Source organism: Toxotes jaculatrix, chromosome 7, assembly GCF_017976425.1.
Source record: "Toxotes jaculatrix isolate fToxJac2 chromosome 7, fToxJac2.pri, whole genome shotgun sequence".
NCBI classification, from domain to species: Eukaryota; Metazoa; Chordata; class Actinopteri; family Toxotidae; genus Toxotes; species Toxotes jaculatrix.
The window spans coordinates 20,947,054-20,961,011 of NC_054400.1; the positions used below are offsets into that span (position 1 = coordinate 20,947,054).

The following is a 13,958-nucleotide window of genomic DNA, read 5'->3' on the forward strand; positions in this document are numbered from 1 at the left end:
ACTCTCCTGCTGGCTTCAGCCTAGAGGTGATGTGAAGTGGAGGGAGCTCACATAAAGATACAGAATCTATCACACACAAAGTTTTCTTCCTGGTCACAGAGGATGTCCTGCCGCGGCTTCATGATGAATGGCTGTTTATGGTTTTATCTCGCTGTGGAGAAATAACGTAGAAGTATAAAAAAAAAAAAAAGATATGTCTCCAAACCATCTAATTCCATCTAATTCCAGCCATGGCAGCCTGCTATATGTTAGAATCAACAGGACTTACAAAATGCCCAGAAAAAAATGGGTGTCTCTGTTTAAGAAATACTGATGAATTACCTCTTTGTGTGTGAGAGTGTGTTTGCTGGATACCCCTCATGGCTTTTTGTGTATTTGTGCATGTTATGTGTTTGAAGTGCTTGCGTGATCATAAGCTTTTTAAAGAGAAAGGGAAGGAGAGGATTCTGGACGTTAGTCAAACACTGGTACAAGTATAAAAAAAAAGGAAAAGAAAAAAGGAAAAGAAAAAGAAGAAGCATGGGAGGGGGTTTCAAAAAGAGCAAGTCAAAGCAACAAGGAGTTGTGGATTTCGATAGTACAAAATTGTTCCACTCATTCCTTTTATAAGGCAATTTATGAAACAGATGGCTTTGAGTTTGGACATTTTATCAAGAGACAACTGCTCTCTTCTTACTAGTTTCCATCTGTTGGTTCTTCTTTTAGCTATAGGCTGAACTATAATAGAAGAGCAGACCACGACCTGTTTTCCCTCAGGTTCAAAATGTCTTTGCTGCCCTCCTCCCTCTTTTCCTGAGTGTAGAGCAGATAGAGGAGCTTTCATCTTGTTCAAAGTACTTACAGGAATACTGTATCGGTAGAGCGCTCAGAAGTGTAAAGCCTTATAATCAACTTGGAGGGCCCAGCCTACAGTGTACACTGTACAGTGTATTGCACTGTGTGGTTCACTGTGTAGTCATCTAGTGCAACCATCAGAAGAACTCGACTTAAATGCTCTCTCTCTTAATCCTGCCCCTCTCCTCCCACGCAGGTGTCAGACAGGTGTGACTATGTTTTCGTGAATGGCAAGGAGATGAAGGGCAAGGTGAAGATGATGGTGAACTTCACCTATGGATACCTGAGCGCTCAGTTGGAGCTCAACGTGTGGATCCCTCGACTCCCCCTCCAGATTGAGGTGTCAGACACGGAGCTCAGCCAGATCAAAGGATGGAGGGTACCCATCATGGCCCCCAGTCAGAGGTACAGTACTGCATGCGTCTGTCAGGTACAGGGCCTTGTGGCTATGTGATCTGGTCTTGTATTTAGCAAAAGCTTTTAAATCTATTAGACTACACCAGAAGTATAAATAAGCAAAAATGCATTTTTTCCTGTGGTTATTTACAATAAAGAAATTAAGAGAAAGGTTAATCAGATGGGCTGCAAGTATTTTGTTGTTCAAAGTTTAAATCAGGCATCACTTCTAATTATCCAGCATCATAATTATGCTATAACTTTTAATTTGAGTGGATCCAAGTTTAATTTATAAATGCACTTGTTTTTGTTTGTTTTGTTTTTTTTCATTCTCTGGCAACAGTGTTGTGCTTCTTGATTTTCCTGTTGGCATCACATAAATGCTGACTGTTTAAAGTCCTTTGTCCACCGTTGCAGCACTAGCTCGGTTTAAGAGGGCAATGAATGGCCTTTATTCCAGGTGGTGTATTTAAGTCATGGCAGCCTTAGATAAGATAATGATGAGACGTATGACTGAACACCACTCCACCTGTCTCTTCTTTACTTCAGTCCTACTGACAGTTCTTGGCTGATAACAAAATGGCTGACCTGTGCAATACAGCTTGTCATTAGGACTGGCTTAAGGTGGCCTGCCATTGCGCCTCTTAGTCGTCAGTAGGACAGAACATTATTAGAGCTGTCTGGAGGTCAGACCTCTCCCCTGGGGCCTCATCACTAGCAGCACCTCTGCCAATGCCGCCGTGCAGTGTTACTCTGCAACTGTTGAAATCCATCAGTTGATGGAGCAGCTATCAGCCTACCTGCAGTAATTACTTCTGGAAAAGCATTGCGGTTGGACTTGGAGTCATCCCACGCACCAGTGTGGCCACTCTAATTATCTGTGCTCCCGTCTTATTTTGAGTGACAGAGGTACAGCATTCGACTAGCGCCACGGCTTGTCGAGGATGTTGCTTTTCCAGCTGTGCGCTGGTATGCCTTTATCAACGGGGACAGCCAAGTTGTGTTGTCATTGTTGATGCCAGCACCGCTGCTGATGGGCGGCAGAAAGCATTGTTTCTCCCTGTCTCCCACTCGTCTTTGTTTATCAGGGGATAACAGGCATGACCTTTCAAAGTAGCACTATGCCTGTTGGTGAGAATGGGCACTGGTCCACTGTCCAGAAGCCCACAAGGAACTGTGCCAATGAGCGACAATAGCAAGTGGCAGGACCTTCCTCTGTCAGCCAGGCTGGTCACATGGCCACACTGAGAGAGAGAGAGAGAGAGAGAGAGAGAGAGAGAGAGAGAGAGAGAGAGAGAGATGAGAAATAAAGAGACATCAGGCTTGTTAGAGGAATAGTTGCAAAATTACTCTTTACACAGTTTTTGACTGACACTGCCTGTATGGCTCACCTCTTCCCTCTCTAAGCTCTGTCAAAACAGGGACAAGATAAGCCTTTCCAGACAGCAAACCTCACTGTAGGCGTAGCACTCAGGCACGCACCACTCCTTTAACACGTCTTTCAAAATATGTATCGAGATTTCCTTTTTCCCTTGTTTTATAGTGCCTTAAAAATTCTCCTGCAGTTACCTTTTATTTAATGTTATTTTTATACTGAGTTGTCTCAAACTACGTGTTCTGAGTGCTCTCTATCTACTGTAAAACAAAAAGCTGTATCTGAATTCCCCACAAGATTCAAACAATAAAAAACAATCAGCCGCTGTCAGATAGAGCTGCTTCTGTATATATAGAAGCAGGACTGCCTATTTCTGTCCAAATGACCTTCGTCATGTTATTGTAGCAGAAAATAAAATGCAGCAAAATGCCAAAACAAATACAGCACACAATCCACAGGGCACAATAAAAATAAGCATGACACACACATTAATATGCAGCATCTCCTCTGAAGTCAGAGCTGGGCTTGAAAGTGAATGAAGCGGAAAGAAAAATTGCTTTGTGAAGCAGGTTCTCTGCGCCGGGTGTGATTTGTTTATTAGATTAACCTTAGATTAGATTTTGAGATGGCTGCACAAGCACTGGCATATCAGATTTATACCGGAGCTAAAATGGTTGGACTTCACTATCAGCTTGTTTACTCCTGAATCCATTACATCTGACTAATACCTGCATGTATAAATGTCCTTATAAATACACTGTTTAAACACTGATTCAGTCAATATGTCAGGACATACTCTTGCAACATTAGTGCCATTTGTCAATTCATTGACTGTGAATGTCAAATTACAAATTCTGTTTATGCTCAAAACGCTCGCGATATGATTCAAAAGGGTTTAACCAAAGCATATCACTGGTGAGACACTTTTAGTTGCTGCCAATGGAATAATTGGAAGATGGTGACTGAAATCATTGGCAGATGGTTTTCTCCTCGGCGTATGATGTGTAAATGAGCGGAGAGAGTGTCGAGACTCTGGAGAGCAGGACTTTTCTAAAGGAGAGCAGAAACTTTAAAGGAAGTCTGGTGGAATGAACAATGTATCTGAACCAGTGCTACACTTTATGCAGCTGGGAGTTCTTTTGTTTATAAGTGAATTCGAAGGCTGGCCTTTAATTAGCCGAGGTGGACCAAGGTAGCCCAGTTATGAGCCTCCGTGCATTTGATAAAACAAAAAGTATTACTGGGAATTGAATGCAGTTCTGCTGTTCTACGTCTGTGTGGAAAATTACCTAAAAGTCCTAAGTGGAGGAGTTAGCATTAATGAACATGCACTAAATGTGAAATAAAGGCACGGACCAGACGTCACTGATCTGCTGATCTCCTCTAATCTAGTGTTACAAGATTTTCTTATATAGTGTTAAAACGTTTAAGTCAGAGATGTGTTAGCAGTGTTGTGCAGGACAAACAGCTGTTCTACAAACTGATCAACAGACATCCATCCAGGTCTGGCATGGTATTAAGGCCTGGACTGATGACTCTAGATGCATGTCCTTTCATTTCCATTAGAAAAAGGTTTTAGAAGCATTTGATCTGAAATCTGATGAAAGCTGGTGGGTTTTTAGTGTTAAACTGTTTATCTTAACTTGTTACTCAGAGAAATACTTCTGAGATGAAGATTGTATAGGCTTTGAGTTTACAAGACAGCAAGAGAGAAAGTGAAACAGTCTTAGTAAAGCACAGTACTTGATTGGTATCCATTGGACACCACACTTCAGTAAAAATTTGAACTGGGAATCACTTGTTGTTCTTGTTCTTCAACCTTGTTGAATTTAGTGATCCGACAATATCCACAGTGGAATAATTTCTTCTGTGAATGGCTGTCATTCAGTTGCATGTGAAATTGGTCCCGCCAGCCAAGGTTTTAAGCCCTTAACTCCCAGTCTCACTGTATTCTCGGGTTTTCTCTGGAGCGCGCAGCTAACATCTTTATTCCCACGGCTTCGCATGCAGTCAGATTTCTCTGGGGATTCAGACAGAAAGAGACAAGTAGAGCAGATAATCGCAAGGAAAACAGTTGAAGAGATTAATTTCTTTTCTTCTCCCCTTTATCATGATCACAACCTTTGCTAGCGTGCATTTGTGTGAGAGAGAAAGAGAGACAGAGGAAGAAATGACAATGATTAGACGAAGAGGTGGGTGTTAAGTCTACAGTATAGTATATGATTAGTAGTTTTGTTGACAAAGCACTTTCCTGTGTGCAACTATCCCAACTGGCTCCGGTGTAAGACTGAAGAGCTGCAACAGCATTTATTCTCCCAGATCAACTGTTCAAACATTGCTTTCTCAACATCTCAGGTTGCTTCATCTGTTGTTTTTATAAAGTTGTTTGTTGAAGCAAAATTAATAAAAATAAAAAAAAAACTGTTATGGATAAAATCTAATGATATCAGCTGTATTGTAACCACTAAACCTTGTTTGTCATACTCAAAGCAATTTTACTGGTGAATATGAGCTGGGCCTCTCTTGGCTGATTTGTTGCCTACAGTAATAAAATTAGATTTGCTAGCAACAGAGCAATCAGGGAGGCTATTAAGTAAAGCTGTAAGGTGGTGTATGCACATTCACAGGCCAGACCTGGTGCGCCAAAATGGTGAGGAAGAGACACTGAGAAAGAAAAATGCCAGCCATACACTGGACTGATCCCCTCTTAGTGGTTTTTTATCATCAGCACTGCATCATTACTGGATCTTCTTCAGGTAAACGTCCCTGTATGAGCTGCACTGCCGTGTGTGAGTACACTTGACAGACATCGCTTTAAGTGAAAACTCTGCTGAAAATACACACAAACCACACATCAGTGCAGAGCGCAGTGCTGATGTTTTCTCTTCTCATCTACGAAAATTTATAATCAGCACAAAACACAAAGTACAGCTGAGTCTGAAGGGAATGCTTTTAGTTTTGCAGGAATCGGAGCATTGGAATTGGACAAATTCAGATTTTGATCAGGCGCTAGATGAAACATCAGCGAATAACCAAAGTTACCACAGCTCCCGCTGAAGAAAACGAATGTGTGCACCAAATTATATAAGAAATAATTAGTTATTTGAGACATTTAAGTCTGGATCAAGTAGAGGACCAATCAACACTGCCATCCCCAGAGTATATCAGCGTGTTTTCTTACTATTGCCAGGTCTACACGGGACAGCGAGGACGAGGACGATGAAGACAAACGAGGACGAAGCTGCACGCTGCAATACCAGCACGCCATGGTTAGAGTCCTGACCCATTTTGTAGCTGAGTCAGCTGATCCTCGAGGCCAGACAAGCTTCATGCTTGGCACGGATTGGCAGGTGGACATCACAGAGTTGGTGTGGGACTTCCTGAAGGTAGAGGACCCCCAGATTGCACAGCTACTGGACAGGAGGATACTGATGGGACTCGACATGGGGATAACCACCATCCAGGTAGGCCCTGTGCCAGTTTTATAGGGACACTGTTTAAAGGATTATTAAATGTTAATTCCAGTTTCATACAATTCGGGTCTCATTTTTGTATTTTGGCCATCATTTCTACAACATTGCACTTATGACATGAGCAGCTGAACAATCATAAAGGTTTGGAACAAACTCCCCGTTGAACCAAACCAACTGGGAGTTGCAACATGAGCTGTAAAACTGGCTGTGTAAGCATCCATCACAGTTTACAGACTGACCTATTGTTTTTCCACACGCATAGTTTACCTGTGCAATGAGGGATTTTCATTGACATTTTGTGGTTCTCACTTTCAAATAAAGTAATTTGGCTGAACTATTGGCTTGATAACAACAAGTCTAATTGTCACTATAAGACCAAGACTGAAATAAACCTGAACTATTCTTTAACTCATTGGTGGTTTGTCAATACACAGTCATGAATAAAGAGGTCAAAAGGTCAAAGTCCATCTCATGCTAGTGGCATTGTTAATGATATAGGAGTTAGGGAGAGGAGGAGGATCCAGAAACATCTCTTGATAACAGTGAATATTCATCCAGTCATTCTACCATCTGCCATTACTGTAATCTCTTGAAGCTTCAGTCATAATTGTGTTGGCAGATCAGTGCCTGCTCCTCATCCTCTGATGTCAAGTTATTATTCAGGTTTCTCCCCAAAATCTGATGACACAGAATGTAAAATGCATTACAGTGGGCAGTGGAGGCTGCCAACGATTTTGGCAAAGGTCTGTTTTAGTTATTACAGAATATAATGAGGTAATTATTTGAAAGTCTGGAAACTAATATGGTAATGATTTTATTACTGTCAAACAGTGGCGTGCAGTGACTTTTACAGACAGGCCAAAGAGCCAAACAACCAACTACACCCACCACCCACGACCCACACCTCCATGTCAATGTGCGATTCAGCTGTTTCCTACACCACTGAGGAAAAAAAAAATGGACCAAATTAAAACATACCTTTTCAGTAGTTGTAGCAAGTCTTTCTTAAATTCAGGGCCTTTGCTGTCTCATGACGTTGCGCTGCCTGTCCTTCCTGTGCTAAAAGTCTCTCTCCTGCATCTTGGTGCACTTTGACTGGACATCTTTACCGTGCTGCTCCTTCCTGGCTGAAGAAGTATGCAGATTATTCCTTTGAGCTGACAGTAAGAGAGGCAAGGAAATGACTTCTGTTGTAATCTTCAAAATATTTGCCTTGAACTGGCAATGATAAACTCCAGTGACAGTGCAGAATCCTGTCTTTTGCTGCCTCAACTTATTCTCAAACTTACTGCAGATCTTGCACAGAAAAAAACTTGATTAACAGAAAGAACAGGATGTTCACACACTGACCAAGGTGGTTAGTTAAAACAGCTTTTGACATGATAAATCAGTGTAAGTTGCTCATTTACTTGCTACTGCTACCTCTTAACACTTAAGGAGAAAAGACTGTTGAGGTCATTTTTAAATGTGCAAAAACAGTTTCCACACATCGGAACATGTGTAGCTGAGTCAAGGGCAGCCTGACAAGCACACTTATCTGGAGCTAGCTATAGCTAGTCGCCCCTCAAAGATCCCAGGATGATCCACAACGCATCCAAAATCATGCTGTTCCCCGCTCTACTTGATGAGTCCCAGTTTTTTCTACAAGGACATGTCCACAAAAATGACAGCAACAATAGATGTAATGGCTGGTAGTCAACCCAGCTTCCAGAGACAATATAGCCTACTGAAGCTGCAAGAAGACAGTAATTACAAGATGAATGCAAACAGGCAATACCAGATCCTTTATGGAACAGTGCGCTGTTCTGAGATGTAAGGAGAGATATCCCTGACACTTCACTATTGTTCTAACTGATGTCTAGTTTTAGCTTCAACTCGTCAAGCACTGCTTACCTTGCTTGTCCTGACAGCACACACCACTGCTGTAGTATCACCAGCATTCTATATATATATGAAAAAAGTATAAATATGAAAAAGTGTATGAAAGCACCATGAAGTAGATTTAGAAACTTCACTATGGAACAGAATGGTTTGAATAAATACTACAGGAGCATGGACAATATAATTTATTTCAGAGACAGTAACAGATGCCACTGTCACTGCTATGGTTTGACTAGTATCGCCTTTTGTCTAGTGCAGACAGGTGCTTACCGGTGTGTCACAGCCTGTACTGCGGGCTCTCAGCGGTGAGTGGGTCCTCCCCCTCGGCCCTTTGCTTTGTCAGGCTCTTCAGGCTAACTGGATGAATATCAGCCTCCTAATGACATCTGTGTTAGTGGGATGTGCTTCCTGGTGTCGAGGACTCATCCATCTGTCTCTGTGCAGACGTCTCTTCACCTTCGCAAAACATCCATGCTCTCACAAAAGAACTGGAAAACATGACAAGCGCGAAGGTCTGACAGCTGTGACTACCCGTGCCACGGGAGGAGATGTTTGCATTCAGAGAAAGTCGCATATAACTCTCACGGTATTCATCACAGTGAGGCTTCCTGCTTCCTGTTTTGGGGTTAAAGTGTGCCTCTCCTCTATATTACCAGTATTAATCAAAGAGAATGGATTCTTACCTACAGGAGTTTTGGGGCTTGGATGGCAGCCAAACCGAGTTGTGGTTTGATCCACATAGCCTGAGTAAAGAGATAAAATAAAAAGTAGATTTTGTGTAACGTTTTGCATATTGCACAGGGGGCTTGTGAGTCTTTTATGTTAGATGAAACAAGTGGAAAGACATTTTCTCAAATCACCTATAGCTTGTGGTAATCCGCTTTTTCTTCATGTCTGTGACATCCTCACTGCTAAGTGCTCATTGATGTGATGTTTTTGCGTTCCACTTGCCAGGAATCACTTGTCAATCAAGCGGTGTGACCAGTGCCGACGTCTTTCTGCTTGGAATTTTCTGTTGATGAAGTTTCTTTCCTTTTCTTAGCTGTGGTTGCTGTCACTGCTGATTTCTCCTGGGAAAGACTTCCCCAACCCTGTGTGTTTAGAGCAGGAAATGAAAGAGCTTTCATGAATAGGCCGTTCAGTGGCTTGTAGAGTAGCACAGCACTAATTGTCATACCAGAATGTCACAGGTTATTTCCTGACAATCATGTATTTGAGAGGTAATATTCTGGAAGAAACTCAAACTCTTCAGCTTTTCCTTTTAAAATCCTCTAATGTTGGAGTCTGTAATCTCCTTTCCTTCTCCCTGTCTTGCCTTTGTACCTCGTAGGTGTTGTCTCCTTTGTCAGACTCAATCCTGGCAGAGAAGACTGTCACAGTGGTGGATGACAAAGTCACCATCACAGAGTTGGGGGTCCAGCTGGTGACGGGGCTCTCCATGAGCCTGCAGCTCAGTCCAGGAAGCAACAGAGCCATCCTGGCTACCACGACCACACAGGAGGTTCTACAGAGCCCAAAACAGGTCAGGATACTGTGATATGTACTGTATAAGGGATCTGAAGAAAGGTTAGAAAAATATTTTAAGTATGAGTTGAGCTTTGCTTTAGTTCAGTTCATGTGTCTCTTAGCCACCATAGTTGAATTCAAAGCCTCCTTTAAAAAAAATGATGCTAATTCTGATCAAAATAGATTAAAAAACAAAGACTAGTAATTATTTTCAAACACTATTCAGTTTATTCTGATTAAGACCAAGAATGATATTAATTTGTTTTATACCAGTAATTATTATCTCCTAGCATATTAAATTATTCTTCATTGGTTTAATAGCCATTTGGTGAAAGATACAATTTTTATATGTCAACTGAAGCCAAAAATGTGCATTCTGCCGCCTTGATTACTGTGCAAAAACAAAAGACTTTCTTCCAGATTCCATTTCACACTATCAGGGTCGTTGAATGAGCAATTTCACAATCAAAGAAAGCTGTGAGTGTGCATGTGCTCATGTACACGTGTCTATTTGTTTGTTCCACACCATCCCTAACCCTCTTAACTCCAAGGCTTGAAAGCCAGAGTGTGACAGAATGTGTTTCCTTGGGCAGCTAATAGTAACGGGAATTTAATCTCAGAGCATGCGAAAGCAACACCACAGCCTTTTTACTGAAATATGACTCACAGCCCAAACTTGGCTGCTCTATCATATTTTGCTTCCCGTTCTTATTCGCCCTGGCTATTCTCATAGTGGCCTCTTTGATCTGTCCATCAAGCTCTGTCACAAGTTCTCTGAACTGCTCCTTTACATTCCTCTACACCCACTTCCTCCAAGTAAGGAAGGATGGGATGGCCATTTATCTGCCCTATCTCCATATGCAGTGTGAAAATAATCAGGCAACACTGCACTCTAAGGCCTCTGGTGTCAGTAATTAGGGAGCATTGACAGACCACTTTGGGGATCTACTCGTGCGCCTTTGGGGATTTATCCTTTGGCAGCATTAAAAGGCGAATTGTGAAATTGCAGTAGGAGAAGGCCTGAAGAAGCCCACTGCATGGCAAATCCTCATTCCCATGAACAATGTTTAATGTTACTGTTTGATCTTTCCCGCTTATCTTTTAATCTGCATCCCCCTTAGCTTCGACAGAATAGCCGCTGAGTTGGCAGAGCCATGCGACTCAGTGAGTTTATATTCAAGTTACAATGCAAAGCTCCATATGCAGTATTGTGTAAGTTCATGTGGTGCATTGGCAAAAGGAACATTATATTCAGATAATCATCGTTTGTTTCATTTTTACCAATTCACTACGCTCCTGAAAACTTTCAGTCGAAACTACCAATGTATCTGATGAACATCTGGTTGATGCTATAACTACCCAGCAAAGCAGGCTTGCAGTTTCACAATTTCAGAGCTAATACAGTGAAAACTAATATCTTCTCCAGTCTGTTTCCGTGAAATGAGGCTAGATGAAGAACATTTGCTCTATAATTTCCATTTCTTTGTTTTACCAAAGCGCAGCATGTTTATTTTCATTTTCTCTTTCTCTCTCAATATTGTTGTTGTTGTGTGTGTATCCATATTTGTGTGTGCATTTCCACAGGAGGCCTTGATCAGCGCATGGCTACAGTTCAGCGATGGCTCTGTGGCTCCTCTAGACCTGTACAATCCGGACTTTTTTGTCCTGACAGCCACCTCCCTAGATGAGGAAGTGGTGACAGTGCAGCAGGACCCCTCGTGGAAATGGCCTGTCATCGTGACGGAGGCAGAGGGCCAAGGCCTGCTGGTCAGGGTCGAAATGACTGTTTGCGAGGTCTGTCAGAAGTTCAAGCGTCGCAGCATCCTGGCAGCGGGGAACTGTAACATCAGGGTGAAGTTTGGACATAGTGACAGCTCAAGGGGCGGGAGCAGCGACTACAGCCCGGATGCAGACGACATGGAGAACAGAGGCAGGCTCTCACCCTCCCAGGACAGGACCGGACTTAACACCCACTACTATGGCAGCTCCATCTCTGACATGGAGGATGGGGTGTTAAAGAGAGCCACCACCACTAGAAGCGCAATAATGCGTAGGCCCAATGGAGACAAACTTTCAGATGATAGTAGCCAGAACATGCCAATTGACTTCGCTGACTTCCCTGCACAAGTGGATCTTCCCCGTGGCCGCAACATGGACGATGACCTCGTTCAGACAGCCCGTGGGCTCACAGACCTTGAGATCGGCATGTACGCCCTGCTGGGGGTCTTCTGCCTTGCCATCCTGGTCTTTCTCATCAACTGCATCTCCTACACCCTGAAATACCGCCACAAGGAGCTCTCCATTGAGGGCCAAGAAAACATGAACCATGCCCATGACTGGGTGTGGTTGGGAAACGAGGCAGAGCTGCTAGAGAGTCAAATCAGCCTGTCGCCACAGCAGGAGGAACAAACCTCCATGATGGACTCCAGCAGCGGCCTCGAGGAGGGCAGCCACTTGCTGAACGGAGGCTCAGCACAGAAGAACGTGCAGGGCCAGGTGCACCGGACGGCAGACACAGGCTGCGTAGCCAAGGACAGCAAAGGAGACTCCCCCACCACCAAGAGGAAGCGTGTCAAGTTCACCACATTCACCACCATCCCGTCGGACAATAGCTACCCCACTGTTAACACACTGACTGGAAGCCACAGCCAGGACATTAAGTGGGTGTGCCAAGATGTGGAGCTGGGAGACTCCAAGGAGTTGCGCAATTACATGGAACGGTTAAATGACAGTGCTTTAAAAGAGGTGGCATAATGTACTGTGTGCACTTGTAACAAACTCACCCTTATGCCTTCCAGAGGAAAGTGGTCTGGACAGAAACTGGACCCTTAAGTAGGTGAAAGAGGAGGAAATTTACTTCAGAAAAAAAACCCCAAACTGCCAAAGGGTCATTAAATTCAAGAGGACTGATTTTACAAGTGACTGATGATGAATCACTAACAAAAAATACATCAATGAATAAGGGCGGGTTTTTTTGTTTGCTTTTTTCATTTGTTGATCAGATGATTACCTTTTTATCATCATTTTATTACTACAGGGTTTAGATAGAATTCAAGTAAGGATCCCAGGATCGATCTGCAGCAACTATGACCTGTCATATTCAGACAACATGTAGATTTTAAAAAGAACAGTAACACAACTAGATAGATGTTCAGAATGTGTGTGCACATTAAATGGTTTTTGGAAGTTTTGTAACATCTTGGATATTAATTTCTTACGCCAGATCCTTGTTCTGTGGAAGAGTTCTGGAAAAGGCCAAAGCAAGCCACAAGAAATTTCTGCATGTCATTGGAGAAAAAAAAAAAGAAAAGAAAAAAAAGGCACAATTTTCCGGTTCATTCTCATCCTCCTTAACACGGCAGAAGACCTGTTATGTATATACTGAACTGTCTCCAAAGCATTGTATTGTTGCTCTGTATATTGTATTTTCATAACATTTAAGTAATACACAACAATGTCAAGAGTGTGTATCATCTCTTTTATGTTTTATGAGATGCAGTTTAAACACACGCCACAACACCATATGTTATCCTTTTAATGCTTGCCAGTGAAGAAAGGCAGTGGCCATTAATACTCTCATATCAACTATTATAACACCTAACATGACAGCCACTGTATGAAGGGGCTTTTAAACTAAATAGCTGGACAACATGGTAATGTGACATTTCCTGCTGCCACCTCCCCCTCCTCAGTTTAAAGTTTTGTGGGCTTTGAAGAAAATGCCAATTAAGGTCTTGTTAACCTCTGTCCCACAGCCTGCAGGAAAAGCATACTGATGGACAAACTGGCATATAATATGCTCTCCATCTCTCGGGGAGCGCGCAGATACAAAGAGGGATAATTACGGGCAAGGTGGGAAATGTTTTCTTTTTGGAAATGGATCATTTATTATTCAGATAATTGCACAAATAATAATCATCTCTGAAAACTTCCTAAACAAAGGCAGTCGGGTGAAAAATTGCATTTTGCTCAGTGAATGTTATTATCTTCACAGTGGTGTTTTTTTCCTGTTATTATTTTCCATCAAGCAGAGAAATGTTCACATTATGTTACCTGTTGCTGCAGCGTGGATCAGATTGTTAATCAGCAACGCTCAGAATATTAGCTTAGAAGAGGGAAGGTGAGACACTCGAGCAAACAGTAGCACTACCTTGAGTGTAATTAGGGATGCCATTTAGATTAGCTCAGTTATGTCAACAGTCGGCATTAAATGGAGCCCCTCCAGACACCTGTATGAAAGTTTTTCTACTTTTATTTAACTAGTTCAAGTAGCTTGCTGACAGATTCTCAAGTTCACGGCTGCTGCTACTGATCCGCTGTATGCTGAACCACCACACTGGAATAAAATGACATAAAAACAGCAAACATACTTTGGATAGAAAGATAATAATCCAGCAGACCGTTAGCTTAGCTAAGTACAAAGACTAGAAACAACAAAATCCACCTGCCATCACCTCTAAAGCTCACCAATTAGACTTTCTTTCAAGATATCT

The 13,958-nt window shown here is 42.4% G+C and overlaps 1 protein-coding gene across 1 annotated transcript in view; it reads left to right on the forward strand.

The window, feature by feature from the left end:
- The window catches only part of si:dkeyp-14d3.1 (transmembrane protein 132C), a 119,207-nt gene extending 106,288 nt beyond the window's left edge, over window positions 1-12,919 (forward strand). Inside the window, exons 6-9 of the mRNA XM_041042267.1 lie at window positions 1,031-1,239; window positions 5,796-6,069; window positions 9,290-9,481; window positions 11,050-12,919. Coding sequence (XP_040898201.1) covers window positions 1,031-1,239; window positions 5,796-6,069; window positions 9,290-9,481; window positions 11,050-12,219 — 1,845 coding nt within the window. The 3' untranslated portion in view covers window positions 12,220-12,919. The remainder of the gene's footprint in view (window positions 1-1,030; window positions 1,240-5,795; window positions 6,070-9,289; window positions 9,482-11,049) is intronic.
- The last annotated feature ends 1,039 nt before the right edge of the window (window positions 12,920-13,958 follow it).